The sequence below is a fragment of the Parasteatoda tepidariorum genome, chromosome 1 (assembly GCF_982258835.1).
Source record: "Parasteatoda tepidariorum strain Cologne lab strain chromosome 1, Ptep-v5.0, whole genome shotgun sequence".
NCBI lineage: Eukaryota > Metazoa > Arthropoda > Arachnida > Araneae > Theridiidae > Parasteatoda > Parasteatoda tepidariorum.
In genome coordinates, this window is record NC_141755.1 from 27,243,442 (window position 1) to 27,267,303 (window position 23,862).

The 23,862-nt window shown below is 28.6% G+C and overlaps 1 protein-coding gene across 2 annotated transcripts in view; it reads right to left on the bottom strand.

Annotated features, from left to right (window-relative positions):
- Positions 1–23,862, bottom strand: part of LOC107442272 (acetyl-coenzyme A synthetase, cytoplasmic) — a 47,993-nt gene that overhangs the window by 12,337 nt on the left and 11,794 nt on the right. The window contains exons 1-9 of one of the 2 annotated variants that reach the window (XM_087160623.1): positions 20,455–20,789; positions 9,698–9,789; positions 8,440–8,543; positions 7,046–7,118; positions 5,133–5,208; positions 4,961–5,036; positions 3,360–3,484; positions 1,484–1,676; positions 465–598 (exon numbers count right to left, since the gene is read on the bottom strand). In XM_087160623.1, coding sequence (XP_087016749.1) covers positions 465–598; positions 1,484–1,676; positions 3,360–3,484; positions 4,961–5,036; positions 5,133–5,208; positions 7,046–7,118; positions 8,440–8,543; positions 9,698–9,789; positions 20,455–20,756 — 1,175 coding nt within the window. In that variant the 5' untranslated portion in view covers positions 20,757–20,789. Of the gene's footprint in view, positions 1–464; positions 599–1,483; positions 1,677–3,359; positions 3,485–4,960; positions 5,037–5,132; positions 5,209–7,045; positions 7,119–8,439; positions 8,544–9,697; positions 9,790–20,454; positions 20,790–23,862 lie in introns of those variants that run through there. The other variant, XM_087160632.1, reaches the window with a different exon arrangement.

The window sequence follows — 23,862 nt, forward strand, 5'->3', positions numbered from 1 at the left end:
CTCCCAATGCAGAATTAACAGCAATATTTGAATAAAAAATAAACCAATTTGTATGCAATAAAAAATCTTTGAGTCCACTATATAAACTAAACTCAATGGTTTGACAGTCCATGGAGCACCAAGGCCTACTGTACACCTCTCAGTATTCATGACCTTGGGCTCTGGGTTAAGGAGCAGATATCGCGGTTGGGTGGTCAACCCAACACTGGGATGACAGTCTACTATATTATGCATGCAATAGAAAATCCTAAATTAGCTGGAAAATATTCTTAATTAAACTATTATGTAAAAAAAAATTTTAAGAGTTCATAATATTAAAAATTCTGAAATTGCAAAACAAAAACATCAATTAAAAGAATAAAATAGATTAGTATTTGAATGAAAGCAATGTAAAATAAAACTTTAAGACAACAATTTGTTATTTCATTAATTTCATTACGAAATTGTAAAAAAGAATGTCTTACTTTTTGACAAAGTCATCACTAAATCTCATAAGTGCCCGTATTGCAGTAGGAGCAGTATAAAATAAACTAACTTTGTATTTGTCAATAACATTCCAAAAACGACTAGCATCTGGGTAGAATGGAACTCCTTCAAACTGTTGAAATAAATTTTCATTTTAGACAGCTAATGAAATAAACTCTGATTAAAAAGTTAAATTATTGATAAACACGTTTCCAAACATCATTGAAATTTAGTTAAAAAATATAAAATATCTAAAAAAAATTCCTAAAAATCCATATAAAGTTAATTAAAGAAAAAGTTTCAGAAATAATAATAACAAGAGTCATAAAAATTCTGAATCAATCAATTGAAAAAAAAAAATTTCTCATTCTCTAAACACTGCTTTCAAAATTTATTTTTAAAAAAAAATTATTAGAGATTGCCTAGCATAGGTAGTAAAAAAACAGCTAAAATAGAAGCATTTTATCAAAATATAATAAATTAATTTTTAATAAAATAAAAACATGTAACAATTGTAATAAAGACTTGGAATGGAATTAAGGTAGCAGAAATGTACCAAAATGCGGTACTGAATTATATCTCCGTATAGGTTCCTGTTTGCACTAACTATAATCACTACGACGATAAAAGGTTTATGAATTTGTAAAAAATAAATTTAAAAATCGTTGTTGCTTTCCTGGAGTGGCTACGAGTTTTATACTTCAAATAAATCACCTACTGTGATTTTTTTTTTATCAGAGTATTGATTGCTAACTGACGGGAAGCAGCCAAAATGTAGTCTTTATTTTGACACAGGTTCCATTACAGAAAACTTCCCCCCATACTGATACGCAGTCTTACTGATTTCTATTTTTAAGAATGATAAAGAGAAAAAAAACTAAACTAAGTGGTTTTTATGGGTTTCAGTTTTTATAACTCGTTGACTTAAGCACTTGAAGAATAAATATTCATTATTTTTTAATTCTAGGTTACGCTTATATAGTAATATCTAACTGGATGTGGCAAATATAATACTCACCATAACTGAGATAGCACCATTTAATAAAGGTCCATAGGTGACGTAAGTGTGACCAGTAATCCAACCAATATCTGCAGTGCAAAAATATACGTCATTTTCATGATAATCAAATATGTACTTAAACGTTGTATATGCATAAACCATGTATCCTGCAGTTGTGTGTAGAATTCCTTTTGGTTTTCCAGTTGAACCACTGAAACAATTCAACACAAAACTAAATGTCAACAAACTGCCATTTTTTTAATAAATGAACAAAACATGCTATAAGTAAAAAAAAGGGGGTATTTAAGAACACTCTTTGCTTACCATTTTGAATTTCAGTTTACATTTTTTATTTTTGTTTCCTTGATGCTTTTGTTCATAATGAACTTTTAATGATAAATTTCCATTCAAAAACTCAATACAATTTTTTAAAAAATTAAAAATAAAGGTTTGTAATACTAAATAAAATGAAATAACAATACAAAATTCTTTAAATTTTATGAATATTTTCCTACTTTTTTACCCATTATAATAGTAGAGTATCGTTTTCTGAAAATGCACGCTTGTTTGAACTTATACACTTATTCATTGACGCTATAACTTGGAAGGATCTTAACCTCTCTCACCACACATTTCCCAACTTTTCGATCTTCAGATTTCTCTTTAAACTTTCACGATTTTTAGGTCCAGATAAACTTCCTCAAGCCTTCGTTTTCTGGGTCTTCCAACACTTTTCTTTCTTGTTATTTTTTCCAAAAAGACCTTTCTTAAACTTTAACTTTCATTCATTCTTATTAAGTCACCTAACCACTGTAGCCTTTTAGACTTTATGATGTTAACTATATCCTTGTCTTTATAAAATTTCTCAACTTCTAGATGTAATCTGATTCTCTCAACAATGGTTATCCTCTACAGCAGTGTTTCCCAAAGTGTGGTACGCGTACCCCCAGGGGTACGGGAACAGTTTAGCGGGGGTACACGTTCTTATGCGAAATATCTTGCAACAAACGAACATTTCAAGAACTTTTATTTAAAAACAAACTTAGCCATGAAAATTTACGATTACGTATTTTTCTATAGGCTATTTTTTGCAAAGTTAACAGTTAATAATTAGTAGTGTCAACAGCCAGTTGTGATTTTGAATTTTTGTGCAATTTTTTTATAGTAAAAAATACATTCATTTTTTAATTAGTGGTACACAGCGTTACGAAAAATTTAAAAAGGGTACACAAAAGTCATAAGTTTGGGAAACACTGCTCTACAGGTCCAAATATTTTTCGCTGAATTTTTCTTTCACAAGTTAAAAGTCATTTTTCTACTTATTGTGTAGTTGTCCAGGTTTCATTAGGTTATATATAGCTCGTATGCTAGCTTTCAAATTTTTCTATATTTCTTTTGATTTTGCTTCAACTGTTGAAAACTGATTTGGGTTAATGCTGAATCTTTTTAAGTGAATTGAATTACCGAAAGAAAAAAATATGTTTCAAAAATTTAAAAGCAGGAAAATGATTGATACTATATTATCATTCGGGTTACAAAATATTGTATTACATATAATTTCGTGAAATTAATGGGTACAATATTTTATTATTCTATATTTTTAATAATTCTATATTAATATATTCTATATCAATATATTCTATATTAATATATTCTATATTAATATATTCTATATATAATATAATTGTACATACTATAATGTAGTTCTATATAGAGAATATAAATTTATATTTTTAAAAAGAAAGAAAAACTTTTATCTGAAAAATTAAAATTCTGTAAAAGAAATATACATTTAAAATAATAATAAATATAAATCTTTCATCTGGTAATAAGCTAAAAGAAAGTTTAAAAAAATGCTAAGATTAATTGTGGCTAAAAACATAAGGTGGCCAACCTCGTATACAAAATAAATAATGGATCTTCAGCATCCATCCATTCAACATCACAAATTGCACTTGAATTTTTCATTTCATCATGCCAAAAAGAAAGTATAGAAGAATCATTCATGCCCCATTTTACCTAGAACGAAAAAAAAAATTTATATTATATTTAGTTTACTTACACCGACCTAAGTACGCACCAATGGCCTTAGAACTGAACTACTTGTATAACAACTCATTGTAAAACGTCATTAGTTCAAAGCATATCAGGCCTCCCTCTCATATACTTTATGTTTAAATTTCACCATTTATGATATTTTTGAAAACACTATTTTACTTTTTAACTATTTGCAGATCTTTGGGTTTTGTGGAGATAGTATAGCATTTTGTATACCATTTAGGATTCTAAACAATTGAATACAACTAAATTTCAAGAAATAAATTAAAGTACTCACCTATGTACAAAAAGTATTCTCTAAATTTAATTTGGACCTTTACAATGTCCAGTATAAAAATATCAATTTCTTAGACATTCGCTTGTCAATAATTCGGTTCAAATAATCAAAGCAAATGTTACAAAAATTAATCATCTTCTGAAATTATTTTTTAACATAAAGATTTCTCAAAGAATTTAAACCGAACTAATTGTTTTAAACCCTTTTTTTTTCATAAGATTTAATTTATTGTGGAATATATTATTTTAAAAGTATATATGTTTACAAAAATGCCAACTACTCCAAAAAAATTTTCCAAAAAAAGATTTCATTAAATGACATGGAATTAAAAACTAGAATTGCAGAATTCTGAATGCGGTTAATTCTGAAAATACCTTAATAGCATCACCTCGAAGTAACTAAAATAAGGAGCCTATTTATTTGAATTTTTGAATTATCAATACATAGGGGTGGAAAAAATTTTACTAAATCCAGAATCATGAATTAAAATATAATTTTTGCTACCAATAGAAAATATTCAAAACCAAAAGCGAATTAAGTTGCTATCTTTATATTTAGTATGTTTTTTCAGCAATAACAGTAATTCTAATCATTTGGCATTAGTTTAAAATGCCTGCCATTGTGCAAGGCAACGAATTAAGATTTTTTTTAATAAAGTATACTCTCGATATCTCGAAGTTAAAAGGATGCTGAAAAATTTCAAGGTAGCTAGTTTTCAAGATAAAAAATTCAGAGGTAAATATGTTCTAGAAAGTAGAAAAATATATTCTAAAATATTACTCTAAAAATTAGTCATGAAACGTGAAAATAACTACGAATAAATATGCATGTAATGATAGTTGACTGTAAGTCTAAATACAACAATGATAATTTTATTTTTAAAAGTAAGACAAAAATAGTTATGTATTAAATAGAAAAGAGTTGGTTTACAATAAACTTACATTGTGATTTTTCCGAAAAAATTAATTTTCGATTTTGAAAAAAATTTGACATAAGGTTTTGGAAAGAACTTTTCGACATAAGAATTCAAATTAACATTAGGGTAAATCATTTATTAATAACAAAAAAAGTTTTAATAATTAAAATAAAACACGAAAGATAAAACATTTTTTACTTAGTAACTTATTTATGTTTCAAATGTCTGTTGTTGGTTACATTACCTCTGAAGAATTAGCAGTCTTGTTATTTAAAGAGCCTAAATGTTTGACAGCTATGACAGCTTTTAGTTTGTGATCCCTGTAATATAAGTTAAAAAATATATAAAGAATTTTTTGGTTTTATGGAGAGAGAAAAAGTAGTTAGTAAGAAACATCTGATTTCATAATCACTTACTTTTCATCACAGATTCTAATAGCATTTTCGACAATTGATCTTAAGTTCACCAGCTTCGGTCCTCTATACCCTCCGTCTGAAATACACATTTGAAAAAATTACTGCTATAAATTCAGAAAATGAATAATAATTATTTTATTACATGTATAGATCATGCATCTCTTTATATTTATAAAAAAATATATAGTGAAAATTACGTAATGACTACTGGCGAAAAATCGCCAACCTTTAACTTTTAGTCATTACCAAACACTCTGACTACCATAGAAATAAGCATTTACTCCAACCTAGATTGAATATTTGTAATATAAGTGTTGTAATATATAAGTGAAATAGTGTAATATATGTGTGTTTGAAATATATGCTTTTAGAATCTTTGTAAAAAGTTAATTTCATTACAAATTAGTCATCAAGCAAAGTATAAATAAAAAAATTAAAATGTAACGAAACATCAAAAATGAAAGTAAGATCAAAAGCTGTGTGATTGCTTGAGAAAACTCTGATGATGGTGATCATCAGACATATCTCCAAGTTTCAATCAGCAATCAAATTGGTTTTGAAGTTTTTAATCTCACCAACCTCAATAATGATCCACCAAATTCTGAAAACAATTTTAACAATTTTGTTTTTTTCGTTTCCTAAATATTGATTTGCAACTCTCTGTGCATTTTTTACCACTTTAGGACTCCATCCTTGCTCGCCATAATTCTGTCATTACACAGTATCACTGTATAACCATTGGTTCGGTTATTACGAAACGAGAGCATAATAACTTGTTGTTACGACGTCATAGAAATGAACCCTGCAGTTTGAGAAATGCTTCACATTAATAATATCGAAAGGTTTTTAATAGTTTATAATTACTAATTTTTAAAGAAATAGCTACAAAGAGTGTATTTAAATGTGGTCACTATTAAATATGTGACTACTGGCCACTAGCTAGTAACAAAATTTCTTAATTTTGCCATATATGTGGCATATAACGACTACATGATAGAACAATTCTCAAATTTACATATTCTGCAATTGCATATATGCAGATTCCTATCTTGAAATTATTTTTAAAAAAAAAAATTTCCAACTTCCGAGACGATTTTGGTTATTAGATTGTGTAAAGTCAAAAACAATTTGAATTTCAATCATGTTTTACACATTCTATTCTTAACATTAATGAGCATAAGATATTTTTTTTTTCTTCTGGGGATAGAAAAGTTTGTGAGAAAAAAATGAAAGTTGAAACCACTTACAAATTTGATACACTACTTTTGATTTCAGAGGACGCTTAAAACAATTCCCTGAAGGAGCTCATAGTTATTTTTTAATTCCCCAGACAAGATTTTAATAATCATATTTATTTTCGCTAAGAAATTAAAAGTGGTATTTCAACATTCATAGTTATTGTTGTTCGAAAATTAAAAACGGCATTTCAACACTCATAGTTATTGTCGTTCAAAAATTAAAAACGGCATTTCAACACTCATAGATATTGTTGTTCAAAAATTAAAAGTGGTATTTCAACCCTCATAGTTGTTATCGTTCAGAAATGAAAAGTGGTATTTTAACCCTTATAGTTGTTGTTGTTCAGAAATTAAAAGTGATATTTCATCACTTATAATTATTGTCGTTCAGAAATGAAAAGTGGTATTTTAACCCTCATAGTTGTTGTCGTTCGGAAATTAAAAGTGGTATTTCAACACTCATAGTTATTGTCGTTCAGAAATGAAAAGTGGTATTTTAACCCTCATAGTTGTTGTCGTTCAGAAATGAAAAGTGGTATTTTAACCCTCAGAGTTATTGTCGTTCAGAAATTAAAAATGGTATTTCAATACTGGTAGTTGTTGTTTAGAAATTAAAAGTTGATTTGACTTTTCTTTGTGGAAAGACACTACGCACAAAACGCATAAAGTAATTACCAGCAGTAACAAGAAGAGAACATTGCGCATCGATGATTCTTTCTGCCAAAGACTCAGCTGAATATCCACCAAACTAAAATAACAATCATGAAAGAGAACAATAAGAATATAATTCTCATTCTTTATATTAGCTAAATGGGAAAATTATCCGATTTTAAAAGTAAATAAAGAAGTAACAGAAAACAATTTTAGGACTTAAAAATTAACAATGAACTCGTGAATCTTTTACACAATACAATCTTTCTTGAAAGTTTTCTTTCTTTTGTTTAACTTACTTTTTTTTAATTATAAATTTAATAAAATTTTTAAACAGTATGTTAATGTTAGCAACCAAATGCAATCACATTTGAAAATAAAAATTTCTTTTGTTTCATGACATGATTAAAATAGAAAAAAGAGCAACATATTTGAGTACCTAAAACATGACAATCGATCCAAGTCAGGAAAAAAAGTGTGTGAATTCACGTGATTTCTACCTGACGAATTCATAAACATGAAGAAAACATGTCGTTCGCGCTGTCGTACAAACGAAGCGCTTCATGTTTTAGATACTCAAAACAATTCGAAATTTATATAAAATCAGGAAAGTGTATAGTTTGTCAACGGCAAGAACTCCCCTCGCCACAAAGTCTGAGGCCGTCTGCTGCTATGGAAATGAGAATAGCGCATTTCAGGGAGGATAGTTCCTCTTCACTCTAGGGCTAACCCAATAGACCAAAGAAAAATATTCCATTTCTCTCACCCACCCGAGCTAAAATGTGTCCTAAACAATGACCCCACACTCCTACTTGAAATAGTTATACCTCGTTACCATAGTCACCACCACGGGACCAGACGAATGGCTAGGGGAGTTCTTACTTTAGTAGACAAACTATATACTTTTAGCAACGTCGATTTAGGTAAAAAGTAGAGAAATGAACATACTAGAGTTTCGGATCTCTAAACAAGAACCTTCCTCAGTGCCTAAATCATAAAAAATAGAACACTTTTTACGTAATTAGACACTGAGGTTGATGAAGGATCTGGGGGCAGACCCAAAACTTAAGTGTGATGTCCATATCTCTACTTTATTTGTGGTTTATTTTCGTTGTTTTTTGTCTTAGTCTAAGTCTAACTTTCTTACATTTGCACCGGTAACAAGAGGTTTTAATTTTTTTCATTTTTCAGAATATCCTCTGGAGTTTTTTTTTTTTTTTCTTGATTGTTCGCTTAAATAGCATTGGAGTAATGGAATAGAATTCTATCACGAAATAAAATAAATATGCTATCATAAGGAGATTTAAATTATAATCTAAACGAAACCTATAAAAACATCATAAAAACTAAATGCTCAAAAAAAAAACAGTTTACCTTTTTTTCCTTTCTTAAATAATGATCAATAAAGGCTAACTTACAACAATAGAATGAATGATACCAAGGCGAGCACATGCCAACATAGCAACAACCAACTCCAAAATCATAGGCATGTATATGGCCACGCGATCTCCCTTTTTAAGGCCTGGGAAGAAAATTAAAATAAAATTAAATTATTTTTATAGAAATAATTTTTTTAAAAACTATAAAATCAAATTTAATTCATGCAAATAAATGTTCATAATTTCTACTGAAAACAATTGGGTTTAGATTCCAATTAGATATCATTTTTGCAGTATCCAAACGAACCTTGTCAGATGAACTTTCTCGGTAACACATATTACTTACACAATGTTCCGTAAAGACCACCCTTAGTATGTATTTTTATATTCTTCGTTGAACAGCCGACCCAATTTTGGGTTTACGACTACTAATGTTCAACTCCGTAGCCTTATAAACCAATCCAAAAGACAAAGAAATTCTTGGATCAGTACCCCCAAATGTATTGATTTGTTATGGGAACATGGAGGACTTTGTGACTCGACAGATTTAACGTGCATCAGTCACCATTTACTACACGGGGAGTCTTCGGCCGGCCTGGGACCGAACCCACGAGCTCTTGGACATGGGTCCAGTGCCCTACCAACCAGGCTGTCCCAGCCCTAGTATATATTTTAATAGAATCCTTACCAAAAACGAAGTCAAAAAAGATACACACCGGGGCCCTTAAATTAGTATTAAAGTAAGGAATTGTCAAAAACTCTATGGAAATGCCACAAATCACAGCTGATGAAAACGGGACTGTAAAAATCAAAACCTGTTTGAGTGCCCAAAGAGAACATTGGGTAGTTTCAATAATCGCATTTTAATTCCTCTCTGCTACCTCCAACTATAAAACAAGTTTTGTTTTTGGTCCCGCTTCTTTAAGAGGTGATTCGTTAAATTTTAATATTTTTTTCCCTTGTTTACATATTAATTTGCTATTTCTGATAGTTATACTTTTTGACTCCATATTTGACAAAAATGCCTGAGCCTTGAGAAGCCCCTAGCAAAGTAACAAAAATAGAGATCCCTTTTTTTAGATCGATTGTTGGTAGTAGATTGTTGGTAGTTTTCTAAAATATTTCTCAACTGAAGAGTACGTTTTTCAAAATTCGAAAACATTTCCTCTTGAAATTTATTGTGACGTCCTCTGTAATGATTTCTTAATATAGCTAAAAAAAATTAATTCAATAATTTTATAGCAGAGTGAGTACCAAAAAGTTAACAAAAAAAAGTAAATAAAAATATTGATCTCACCTTTTTTCTTCAAGACATTTGAAAATTTGCATACTTCATCAAGCAGTTCTTTATAGGTTATCTTTTTCGTATCATTCTGTTCATTTCCTTCCCTGCAATACAATATTTTTCTTTACATGTCAAATGCAATGGGCATTAATTGCGTATTTTCTTTAAAATTAAATTTAATTAAATTTAAAAATTAAAAAAAATAGAAAAAAATTGAGTTAGATGTTAAGAGAAGCAAACAAATCTATAAGTAGAATTATATTTTAAATGAATTTTTTAGTTTAGATTTACTTTAATTTTAGTTAGTTTCGTTGGTTAAATATTAAACGCTAGATAATTTGGCTTATTTACCAAGAAATTAAAATTATATTAAATTCCAATGATACAGTATCAACAAATAAATAAAATAAATTTGAAGAAGCATTTCCATATTTTATTTATTTACTTTTATTATAAACACTTCTATTTGGAAGATTCACAAAATTAATAGTATAAGTGTTCAAACGGAAACTTTTGTAATCACTTCATCTTTAAATAATCTTATTTTATTTGAATTTTCTGAAGGCTTATTATGTGCTTGCCAATCTTTTTTTTTTCTTCCTTTTTTGAGTATAATTTCCAGATTACCATATTTTTCAACCTTGTCCTATCGAGATTAAAAAAAAATTAATCAACTTTAATTTAATTTTATTTTTATGAGATTTTATTTTATTTTATTTTATATCAGTCATTGAACAGCCCACACAGTTTTTGGGTTTACGACTACTTATGCTCAACTTCGTAGCCTTGCAATTTTGAACCCAATCCAGAAGACAAGGGCATCAACTATTGGGCGAAATTTTGCCTTCGTTGAGGACTTGTCGATGGAACTAATCCGTATTTGCTTTACATGGTTAGGAATACCGCCCACGGTTAGCTTGACGGCAAGGGTATCAACCAGCCATTGCTGGGATTCGAACCCATTAGAAGGCGACCTGTTGTCGCAAAAGAAAATAACCACAAAAGCTGTCCGATTTTTTGACAATGCGTAGATATCTATGCCAGTGTTTCCCAAACTTTGACTTGTGTGTACCCTTTCTAAATTTTTCGTAACGTTGTGTACCACTAATAAAAAAATGAATGCATTTTTTAAAAAAATTTGTTTATTTTTCTTTTTGGTACTAAGTTTTGTTAATAAGTTTATTTGCATCAGTGAGAAGGGTGATATTGCTTTTGCTGTGATAACAGCTGCTGTGATAAAATAAATTGCACAAAAGTTAAAAATCACAACTGACTGTTAACACCACTAATTATTAACTGTTAACTCTGCAAAAAATAGCCAATAGAAAAATACGTAATCGTACATTTTCAAGGCTAGCTTTGCAAGATATTTCGCCTAATAACGCGTACCCCCGCTAAACTGTTCCCTTACCCCTGGGGGTACGCGTACCACACATTGGGAAACACTGATCTATGCGAATGACGGCAAAAACCGCCCTGCATATTTTAATTAATAAACAAAGGTGCATTATTAGTACGAAGTGCATTAATACATCTATTTATTAATTATTCAGTAATACATAGAAAAAAAAACGGTGTAATATTCCGTTGTTCTGGGAAGCGAAAGAATGAGATAAGCCAACAACAGTCAAGTATTTTATAAAAAAAACTGTTATAAAATGTGATAATTGTCACTTAAAAATATACGACTTACTCTCAATTTCTAGTGTATAAGGAAGTCATAAATAATTGAAAGGAAAAAAATCTTCTTTCTTCTTTGAATCTTACTTTTAATTATTTGTTTAATGTTTAAAGATTGAATGTTTTTCCAACGCTCATTTGTTACAAAAATAATATTTTCACCAAAAAAAAAATTTTTTAAATTGCTCAAAAAAATTTTTTTCAAAAAATTTTTTAACAAAATTTGCAAGTTAGAAATTTAAACATTTTTCAGCACTAAGTCTTTACCTACAAATATTAATCTATATCCATTTAATTTAGTTCAAAATGTTACTCTTTTAATGTTAATTGTATTTCTGTTCGGAGATTCTAAATTATTGAATTACACCTACTTTTACACTTTCCTATTGTATACGTCTGTGTTTCCCAAAGTGTGGTACGCGTACCCCGAGGGGTACGGGAACAGTTTAGCGGGGGTACACGTTCTTATGCGAAATATCTTGCAACAAACGGAAATTTCAAAAACTTTTATTTAAAAACAAACTTAGCCATGAAAATTTACGATTACGTTTTTTTCTATTGGCTATTTTTTGCAAAGTTAACAGTTAATAATTAGTAGTGTCAACAGCCAGTTGTGATTTTGAATTTTTGTGCAATTTTTTTATAGTAAAAAATACATTCATTTTTTAATTAGTGGTACACAGCGTTACGAAAAATTTAAAAAGGGTACACAAAGGTCATAAGTTTGGGAAACACTGCTATACATGATATGAAAAAAAGGGGTGGGAGCAAGTGTACGCTAAATTAATGTTTTAACTATCACAAAAATACACATATAACATGACAAAAAAAATAAATGTGTAAAACAAAACTTATATTATCACTAACAATTTTTAAGAATATATCTAAAATTATACTAAAAAGAAAAACAAACATATCAAGTAATTCCTATTACCGTAGTATACATTCTTCAGTTAATGACCTTTCAAATACTGAACTCATCATTCCAAAACGAATTTAATTAGTGATCGTTCAACCATACTCGAATTCTTGCTTTCAATATGTGAAAGGGCCATAAATTCTTCCCTTTGAGAAAGGAATTCGAGGAATTTATATTAAATGATGTTCATAAAAGTTCTATTCAATACCTAGAAGAAGCGCATCGAATTTACCAGGCCCCAGCAAAAAAAAAATAAAAGTCATTTTAATAGTTTTTAATTGCTTTCACTTTAAATTGAATCTTATCCACTTTTGGATTAATTATAAATAATTTCAAATTATTTTAGTAAAACGAAAGAAATTCCATGATATTAAAATTTATTCAGCATTCAAATAAATATTTCTATTCTGAAAAGCAGAAGGGGAAAAAAATATTAAGTACACAGAAATAAACAGCACAAATATTAAAAAATCACCCTGAAAAATATTTGTTCTAATACTAGGATTTTCACAAACTAACTGACCTCAAATATACTAAATATTAACTATTAATTAAAATACAGAAACAGACACAAAAACATATTTCTCTGAATAAACATACCATTTCTGTGGACGGAATTAGATTTCTGACTATCTGGTAACTAGTTTGGATAGTTAAGTCAAGAGAGCGGTAGAAAGTTTGAGCAACAAAGTAATAGCTTCTATTTTTGTATATTTCGTTATATCTCATGATCTTTTTAAACGAATAGGAAAACTTTTGCGCTCAGTTATAAGTTCTCAGTACTCGATTATTCTAAGAAAAGTTCATTAGAAAAGTACTTTTTAATAATTATTTATTATTGTTTTATTTAATGATGATCAAAAAACTTTATGAATTATAAAGGTGTGCAAATTTCTACAGAATATTAAACTTTAGTTTTTAATGACAAAATACCACATTTGGACTATATTAGAGGAATAGTCTCTGAGTTAATAATTTTTTCTTTTTAAATTTGCACTTTTAAACTTTTATTCCTTTTTTTAATTTTTTGTTCGCTGAAGTTTTTACATTACATTAGACTGCATTTTAATTGAAATAAATGAGGCAAGAGCAACATTTAAACTGATAACATTGCATTCTTCTTTAGATAACTAAATACGAATAAATAAAAGACATTTTAGCTAAGATATTTGATTTAAAACAATAATATTTTATTGCAGAATTTTCATAAATCAATCCAAATTTCATTCATTCCGATCGATTTTGCAACTATTCCAGCCTGTAAATGCCTTATTCAACATCGTCTTTATAAGCATTTATAAAAAGAGTTATGTAATTCAAGTTTACACTTCACTTTCAAGTGTAATCTGCAATATTCATAGCGTAAACTATAATTTAAGTTATAAACTCATGCAAAAAGTAAAGCATTCCAGCAACCGCCCGTTATGGAGTCAGTCATGGAGGTTGAGGATCCTCGATTTCATGACCAACCGCATGATTGTGGCAATGGTGTCAACAATGTGCACAGGCCGCCTTTACTTCCCCATCAGACAAGCTGGTACCCATCAATTTGAAGCTGAATGCGGGCTTCAAACCGCCATAGGGGATCGAATCCCGGTAAAACCTCATATACTTTTAACATTCAACGATTATCAATCCCCTTTAATAAAAATAATTTAAAAGATTAAAAAATATATAAAAAAGAAGGAGAAGAATAAAATCTTCTGAAATAGGTGGTGACGGAGAGACAATCGCTTCATATCTCAGAATGATAATTAAGTAAATTACCTTAATAGGGAAATAAGTAATGATCTGACCAATTTGAACATCTGAAGTTAGTTCCTTTCTCAAAGAAATTACTTACCCGCAATCTTGAGTTTACTGATGATCGTCAAAAGGACAAAAAATTAAACATTGCTATATAAACAAACAAGATATTGTTTCCAATGTATTGATTTGAAACCAAAATTATGTAGATAGGACGAGTAGTTTAAAAACATGTTTTTAAGTATAAAAAGTATTGTTTTGAGCTTTTACCAATTTAAGCGTCTGCCATGGCTATACAGACAAGCGAAGTATAGATACCATATAATGTTCTACGCTAAATTGAATGGAAAAAAAAACCAGTGAACAAGAATAATAGTTAACAATTTATAAGAGTTTTATTTATTACAATTATTATTATAATTATTTATTATATAATAATAATCAAAATTATTATAATTATTTATTACATAATAGTAATCAAAATTATTATAATTATTTATTACATAATAATAATCAAAATTACTATAATTATAATAATTTTGGACGTATATCTTTATACGCATGAAAACCTTCATAAGTTTGAAAAGCTTAGATCAATTAACTTAATTTTGATTTTATTGGATTTGGCGTGAAAGAGGTATTTAAGAAACAGAGCTCCACTCTTCTATATAGCCCATCATACACATAAAGAGGTCTAGGTACAAAAATTGTACTTTTCCATACATAAAACCTTCATAACTCTTATAAATTCTGAACAATATTAAATAAATTTGGTTTTGATTTCATTCAATTTAGCTTAAAAAATGCATTGGATCCAATACTTTGATTGCCTAGAATCTAGATAATAATGTAAGAGGCGTAATCAGATAAGTAAAAAAAAATAATTGCGTAAAAAAAAGTTTTGAATCACTAAAACAATCGAGTTTTTGTTTATATCATTTAAATCAGCATAAAAAAAAAGGCCGCGATGGCTCTGAGAATAAAGGTTTCGCCTTCCAATGAGGTGAACCGGGTTCGATATGAACCGGGTGACTGGTCGATACGAATTTTGCATCCGGCTTGCACCGATCACAGTGCTGACGTGAAAATATTCGCAGTGGTAGACAGATCATGGGTTAGAGTCCCCTTGCCGTCAGGCTAACTGTGGGAGGTTCTCGTGGTTTTCCTCTCCATGCGATGTGCAAATGATGGTTAGTTCTATCAAAAAGTCCTCAATGAAGGCAAATTTCTCCCAATACTTGATCAATGAGTTCTCCTGTCTTCTGAATTGGGTTCAAAATGACAAGGCTACGGAGTTGAATATAGTAGTTGTAAACCCAAAAAAAATTGATGGGCTGTTCAACGACGGTAATAAAATAAAATACAATCAGAAAAAAATAGAAAGAAAACAATACCTCACTTGCCTAAACAGTAAAGTTAAGATGCGTAAATAAGCTAAAACCTTGTATTGTTTTTACAATAAGCCTGAATAACTTTTAAAATGTTAGTCCAAATGACTTGTGTTTCGTTTCATTCGATTTCAGTGTATGTATAAGAGACATCTCACTTGTATAGGCAACAATATTTACGTTTTGTCCCCTTTTACATCTCTTCCATCAGGTTAATCTTTATAGTAGTTTTGGTGAAATTTAAGCTTACAGTTATTGTTGCAATTTTTATTTCTCTACCACTAGAAAAAAACTCTTTTAAAAAATGGTGGAAATAAATATGATTTGCCCAATATAATAATAAAAAAATGGCATATAGAATCTTTAAATCAAACTTACTAACTGCTAGATTTGCTATAACTAAAGTGAAATAATTTTGCATAAAAAATAAACAGAACTTATAAAACTTTCATTTATTTTTCATTCGAAAAATGAACAATGAGATATTCAATTCAGCAAATGTTGCCGCATATTAAATCGAAATTTTTTAAAAGGCATTTATATGTCAAATTTTTTTTAAAAAAGGTAAAAACCTGTAATTTTTGTAGAATAAAATATTTATGAAGAATGTAATTAATTGCTTCAGTAAAAAAAAAGTAAATAATTTTGTAGCTACTATTTTCACATTAAAGTTATTTTCCACCAATATACATATTACTGTTTTAACGATTTTATGCTGAATTATTCTAGTAAGTTCATAAAATTATTAATAAACTATTTGATAAATGAATATTAAAAAAAAAAAAAAAAAAATTCGCAGATGAAATGAAGATTTAGGTAATTTTTTTTCTATCTCATAAACCGAATAAAAAATAATGTGGTGATCGGCAAATACCGTCGTAAACTGAATAAAAATAGGATATTCTAGGTATTGAGCCCCTTTATGAAGATAATCCTATTTTTTTTTCTTTTTCATTGAAAGAAGAATATATATCTGGGTCCAAACGATGTAAAAAAATACGCATTTTTTGTTTATCTTTCTGGATTATATAAAAAACGCCACACTAAGAAAAAACAAGTATGGTCAAAACTATCAGAATATGGAAAATTTTACCCTGTATCAGACTTCATGAAAATACTAAAAAGCTGGGTAATTTTCAACGAAGCGCTCTAGTAACGATGATGCAAGGCGAATGTCGAAATGCAAGGTGTGGATTAAATTTGAGGAAAATATAAAAATGTTGTAATAAATATGTGAAATGATATTTTTGCATATTTTTATCATTGCTATTTAAAAAAGTTAAATAAAAGTGGAATATTGACTAAATTTTATTTGCGTTTTCTAAAAAAAAAAAAGAGAGAGAGAGAAAGTGAAATTTCATAAAAGTGCCGAATGGCCCGGCAAAATTTTCCGAATTTTCGGAAGTCACAGCGACCTTCCGTGACCAGGCGCCCCTGGGCTTACTGCGGGGGTGAGGGGCGGACAAACTTCAGATATCCAAATTAGGTCTACACAACATCTCAAATTTGAAAACTCTTTCAAGCAGTCCTATATTTATTTCTTGTAAAGTAGGCGTGGTTCTAACAAATAGAAAGAAAAATAATTATAGGAGAAAACGTCGCCTTTAAAATATTATTAGCTTCGACCTGCGGCCCACAAAATTTATTGACGTGGCCCTTAAACACAAAATTTTTAAGCCCCTTATTTTAAATTAAGTGAAAACTCTTCTTAGTTGAATGAAAAACAAGATGATATAGAGGAAATGAGCTCACTAAATGAAAAAAGCCTTCGGGCTTATAAAAAAGTTTTCATAAATACTTTCAAAATATACTTTTCCTTTATGACTGATACTGAGATTTGTTATGTTCCGCTACTAAATAAAATTTCGCATTAATATTGTTTATTATATTGCCAAAAGAGGAGATAACTAAACAAATAGAGATTCTAATGATAATGATAATTCTGAAGAACTTAATCAGAAAGAACATTAAAATTCTTGAAATGAAAACACATTAAGAACACGTACTTAATGTTAGTTGAAAATAAAAGCCAGTTGGCTCACTTGTTGCCATGCATTACTTCCGGATATTTTTATTGTAAACCTTTTAAGTAATTTCTCTTTTTATTTGCTCAATCCACATTTCTAACTTATTATTCATTTAAGATACTGTAAAAATATTTAAACATTTTAAAACTTATATCAAATTTTTTTCCTTCCACAAAATCTTGTAGCAGACGATAAAATTTTTTATGATTTCTATCATTTTTGTTCTACGCATTGTAATATTGGCGCGGTATTTAAGAGAATGTCAGCATACGCTCTTGAGTACAACTTCATTCTTGTGGTATTTAAAACTTAATGATAAGTGTTTTTTTAAGCAATTAAAACTTAAAGGTAAGTGATTTTTTTTTCATTTATTAATTTTTATTATTATTATTTGCCTATTTCAGTCTTAGTACTTTTAAATACTAAGAACTATAGTTTTATTCTTTTTATTCCGGATTGTTATGCAACAAACAGTGATTATAACATAGGTTCTCAAGTATATATATATATATATATATATATATATATATATATATCAAGTATAAACTTGTGCGTCATCCATATGAAAAACCTATAAAAAAAACTGTAGATTTTAGTGAATCAGAATAATAGTAAGTAGTGAACAATGATTTATATTTAATAATAACTAAGTAAAAATTTTATATTTTTATTACGTATATTCAATAAAATTAATTTTTATTATAAAAAATCGGCAAATTTAGTAAAAACCACCATTTGGCAAAACAACAAGAAAATTCTGTAACCAGGCTGAAAGATAATGCTAAAGGTTAGCTTTGCCGCGAATGTAAACAAACATACAAAAATCCGTTTAATTCAGTTACTAATTATAAAATAGGGCAAACATTTTTGTTATATAAAATTTAAGAAGAATTATAACACTTGATCCGTTATTATGCAATTTCAATAGTATATTTTGCTTTTCTCTTCGGCAGTTTTGGCATCATATTTTTGCGAAATTTGTTTTTTATCTGGCATATTAAATTTCGAACTCTGGGTGAGCTCGAATGCCAAAAAAACTTCGATCGATTTTGGGCTACGGGCCTCTAAAAGTTAGCTTAAGGACATCTTTATACAATGTTACCAATATCTTATTAGTATCTTATCTTATTATTCCGCTGAAAAATTAATTTTATTATAGTCTTGCTACTTCAAATTCGAATTATGCAAAATACTTTAAATTATTGAATATGATGAAACTAACACTTTTCGACTTAAAATATGGGGAACACAAATGTAAAAGGCGATCGCTTATGTCAGTAAATAAAATAAAATAAAATTATACCAGATAAAATCTACCAAAAGCATTAATAGAAATTCCCAAACATGCTTGTCTATAAAATTTTTTATACTAAAATTCAAACAAAGTTTAGAATAAATAGGTTGCATCATCGTTTCTGAATTATAACGGTTTTAAAACACAGCTTTTCGTTTTACCAATTTAATAGAAAAAGAAAGAAGTGAAACTGTTTTTGATCGGGAGCTATTCAACAGATTTATTTTGAATTTTGTGTTTTGATATAAGAAGTCACATAGATAAATTGTTTAAAAAAAATTCATAAACTTAATTTTTAAGTTTATTTGGCACATTTTTATTTGTTAGAATTTCTAAGACAGACAAGATCCCTGTTACAGTTACTATTTGCAGTTTCATCTTCGAATGGAAATGGAACCGCACTTTTTCGCATATAGTGCAATTTTTAAAACTATTAAAAAATGAGAAAAAAAATTGCATCCAAAAAATTTTTTACGAGATATCCAATAAGAATAATATTTTTCGTTAATTTTATAATTGTTTTTTACACTTTTTTATTCATTCATCTTACAATCATTCATTCAATCCAGGAATGAATTTTAATCCTTTCAAATCTGAATGAAGCTATTTGAGCAATGAAAGTACGTACTTTGAATTTACTTCAATATTTTTTAAACAGATTACTGCTTATTACTTATGATTTTAGATGCAAAACGTTATACGATTGGAAAATCATAAGATTATCTTAACTGCGACTCCATCTTTCTGGGAGGAAAAGTGTTTGTTTCATCTTATTCTGCTATCATCTCTAAAAGTTTGATTTATACAACACCCTAAGAAATTTTAAAAAAAATTTGAGGAACACGGACATATAGCAAAGAATATATAATATGACGTTATATATTACGTATTCTTTATTTATAGTATTAGCGCGTAGAAAACTGAACTTTAGGCACATTTTTCTTAAAAGCACTTTTCCAAACTGTTCTCTATCACATTGAAAAACTTTTCAACTGTGATTTCTGCTAAGGTTTACAAAATATGCGATTTCAACAATCCGACTAATAATTACTACAAAACTATTAAAATTAGAATTTTTTTTTTCCGATCTCTTTAGAGAAAGTAGAAAAACAACATGTTTAAAAAGGTTATTTAATCGGTTGCGAAAAATTAATTAGTTCTCCTTTAATAACCGGAAATGAAAACCCCTTTTTTGGAGTTTCCATTTTTAATTTAACTTTTAATTTTTGGTATATTAAAAAATAGTCAAAGAATTTAGAAAAGTAGAAGTTAGTCGAAATCATTAATTAGAGAGTCAAAATTATGTACGGCAATAGATGTTTCAATTTTAATTATTTTCCAATGGGTACCTTTTGAAACCTTCCTCGTAGTTTCTTATAAACTACCCAAATATAAGAAAATATTATATTCGTTCGGAAATACAATCTTAATATTGTATGAGGCATAAAGCAAACCAAAATATACTCATGAGGGTTTGACCTTTAAAAAAAAAATTTCAGTCTTTAAAACAAATGATATAAAAAACAACCAAAGGTAAGAAAACATAATATTTTTTCTGTAATATAATTTTAAAATTGTATAGGACATAAAGCATAAAATGTAGAAAACCAAGATATTTTCATGACATTTTAACCTTTAAGTAAAGTTTATATTTTCAGTCTTTAAAAAAAATCACAAGAAAAATTACTATTTCTGTAATATAAAGTGAAATTTACCACAAAAAAGCAGTTCTGTTAGCAAACCCCTTCTCCACGTTTCTATCCAGTGCATTATAGGATATATTCGTTTTCGAGCCTTCAAACCACTTCACGAAGATTTCTCCCTTCCGAACATCGAAATTGTATCGACAAACTCCACTTTTAGGTGGGGTAGTCTTCCAAAATAACTCCTTCACGAGGGGCTCCCAAAATTTATCAGGATCTTGAATAGATTGCTGATATAATTTTTTATACTCTTCCATAGAAGATAAGTGAGAATTTCGGGAAACATCCTCGCTCGGAGGGAAGAGTGCCGCCATTTTTAACGTCACGCCCTCCTTGGGCAGAAAGAGAAACTAAATTATTCGGAGGTTTTCATTTCTCTCAAGATTTATTGATTAAAAAGTGAAGTGCTTCTTGTTTTTTTCATGAATATTTAAATGCGCGTAGACAGAATGTCAAAATGCTTGAGTGAATGTTGCCGAGAAGGAAATTTTTTCTCCGGAAGTATTAAGTAGATAAGAAGCAATTTAAAGAGAAAAATTGAGTCGGAAAAAAACGCATGTCTGTCAATGGTTTTCTGCTTTAAATTATGATAGTTAAGTAACTGTGACAAAATAACTTTATGTTCTGAAAATAATTAATTAACAAGAAGTCACTTTTTCTTAAATTCTAATAAATATACCATAAATTTATTTTTGACATTTCATTTGATTATCATTAAATGTTTTTCTTTTTATTTCATACTTTGTATGAAGACAGAATATAAAGATCTTCAATTATTTTAAAATGATTAGATAAATAAATATTTAAGCCAAACAATGAACCCTAAAGATTTCAACCAAAAGATGCATCCAGAAGACCCTGTTAAAATTCAAACTACCGAGTTATGGATATTTCATTTCCTGTAGTTATATAGATGATTAAAAAATTACCTTAATACTTCTCAGTTGGGTAGTACATATACTATTACACATTTATAAAACTAAAAAGATTTTTTTCTTCCGAAGACTGTTTAACTATTTTTAAAAAAATTGCATATAAAATTATTTGATTTAACGTGTGAGTGCAAAACATAAAAATGGGCAAAACATAAAAATTATGAAATATTCTTAAAAATTTAAACCCATACTTTAAATTCGTTTTTATGTAATTGTAAGCGGAAATTATTATTTTGTAAAAAGTTATTATTTCCAATAAACAATTCTTAAATATAATAAAATGGTTATATATTCTTATCATTATCGATCTCTTGGTATTATTAAAACATTTGTATGCAATAAAATATATTTATGTATAATGTATTATTTTAGAATACATTATACATAATATAAAATATAATACGAAAATATAAATATACATTATTTTATAACTTCAATTCGCCCTCTACATCCCCTTAAAAAGACTTTTTCCGTTTTACATCAATCAATTTGGGAAGAAAACGCATCTTCCAGTATCATTTTGCTGTTGAAAGGGGGTAGAAGAGAAGATCTGGTGAGTATTGCAGGAAAGCAATTGAATCAATGAGTTCGAAAACCGGTCATCTCCAACAAAACTAACTTTACAGGAGAGACAAAAAACTGAATAGTTAAGTATCAGCTTGATACATAGAGCTTTTTTTTTAATTTTAAAATATAGTTGGGTTACAAAATATTCTATCGCAAAATATTTCAATTGTGCGATAACATCACTTAATTTTTCAATTTAAAAAATAATTAGAATTTGGAGATGGCTATTTTTCGGAAAAAACCAGTCATCTCCTAAAAGCGAATACTATACATTATTTATAAGAAGCGAAAATATTAATAATTTGCCACTTGAAAATGAAATAAAGATTTTATTTAAGTCTTAGAATACCTATTCATAGATATTTGTATAAATTCAGACATCTTCTGGACTATGATTATCTGTGCTTGGCCACTTACAAGTTTCTTCATAGAAAGACAAATACTAATTTGGTTTATATTACAATACTTTTTTGATGTCTGCAAGTTTCTTGTGGTTTATGGTAACTTTTCTAAACCCTGCTGCCTTAACTGGTTATGGTACCATTTTTAGGATACTTTTTTTGTATAGCGTAAATATTAATTTGCATAAACCACCAATGAAAGGAAATAGTTAAAATTCATCAAGTGAAGTGCTTTTATAAATAAAATTGCTATAATGTGGCAAACTGTTGTTTCTCCTTTCTTGCTTTTCCATAGGAGCATTCTGATAGCACATTTTTCTTAAAATGCTACGGCAGGGCTCGAAAAACTCAAAAATTTTACTCGTCCCCGAGGACGGCTTGTCCAACAACGTACCCGTCCTCCTTTGAAACTAACCCGCTCTCTAGTCGCTTCTAAATAAATAAAAATATAATTTTCTCTTATTTATTACAAACATTTATAGAAATTGCGCAATGAATTAGTAGTTACTAGGATTACAAATACTAGCATTGCATTATACAGTAATAAAAGTAATACTAGGTTACTAATAGGAACCTAGTATTTCTTTTATAAAATAATTTATTTCTTTTATAAAATAATTTATTTCTTTTATAAAATAATTTATTTCTTTTATAAAATAATTTATTTCCTTTATAAAATAATTTATTTCCTTTATAAAATAATTTATTTCTTTTATGAAATAATTTATTTCTTTTATGAAATAATTTAAATGTCAAGTTATCTGGAATGTCAATTTATCCGAGGGTACAGCGTTTTTTAAATGAATCAAATATGACGTTTGCCAGTTCCACAATCAAGCTAATGATTTACAGAGGTTTCTGCACAAAAATCTGATAGGGGTTTTACATTTAGGTAGATGTTCATAATTGCGTTTAACGCTTCTTGTTTAAGACCAGTACGTAACGTTTTTTTTTTTTTTTTTTTTTTTTTTTTTGTAAGTTCATTGCTGAAAAGTCCCTTTCAACCGCTGCAGTACGGAAGACAGAGAAAACATCAATTCTACCATGCGTAGTATGTTACTGTATTTCTAGATTAGAGGGTCATTTTAGAAGTGAGGCGCTAGACTCTTGTAAGATAACAAAAATTGAAAATGTATCACCAACATTAAAGGGAAAATGGCCGCCCGCGAGGACGTCGGATTCGAGAAATTCGTTTTCCGCGGGGAATTTTTGACTCCCGAGGACGTACATAACTTTTGAAATATTACTTGTAGTCACCATAGATGGCAGTACTTTTACTTTCGTTACTTGTACCGCCGGTACAAGTAAAAAGTACGTACTTTTACTTGTACTTCGTTACTTTTTAAATTTAGTACTTTTACTTGTACTTTCGTTACTTTTTTAGAGAAAAAGTAAAAGTATTTGTAACGGAAATATCGAATGAAATCGTTACTTTTTTCTAATACTCGGTAAGCTTTCTTAAAAAAAAAAAAAAAAAAAAAAAAAAAAAAGCTGTGAATGCAATATATATGCATTCA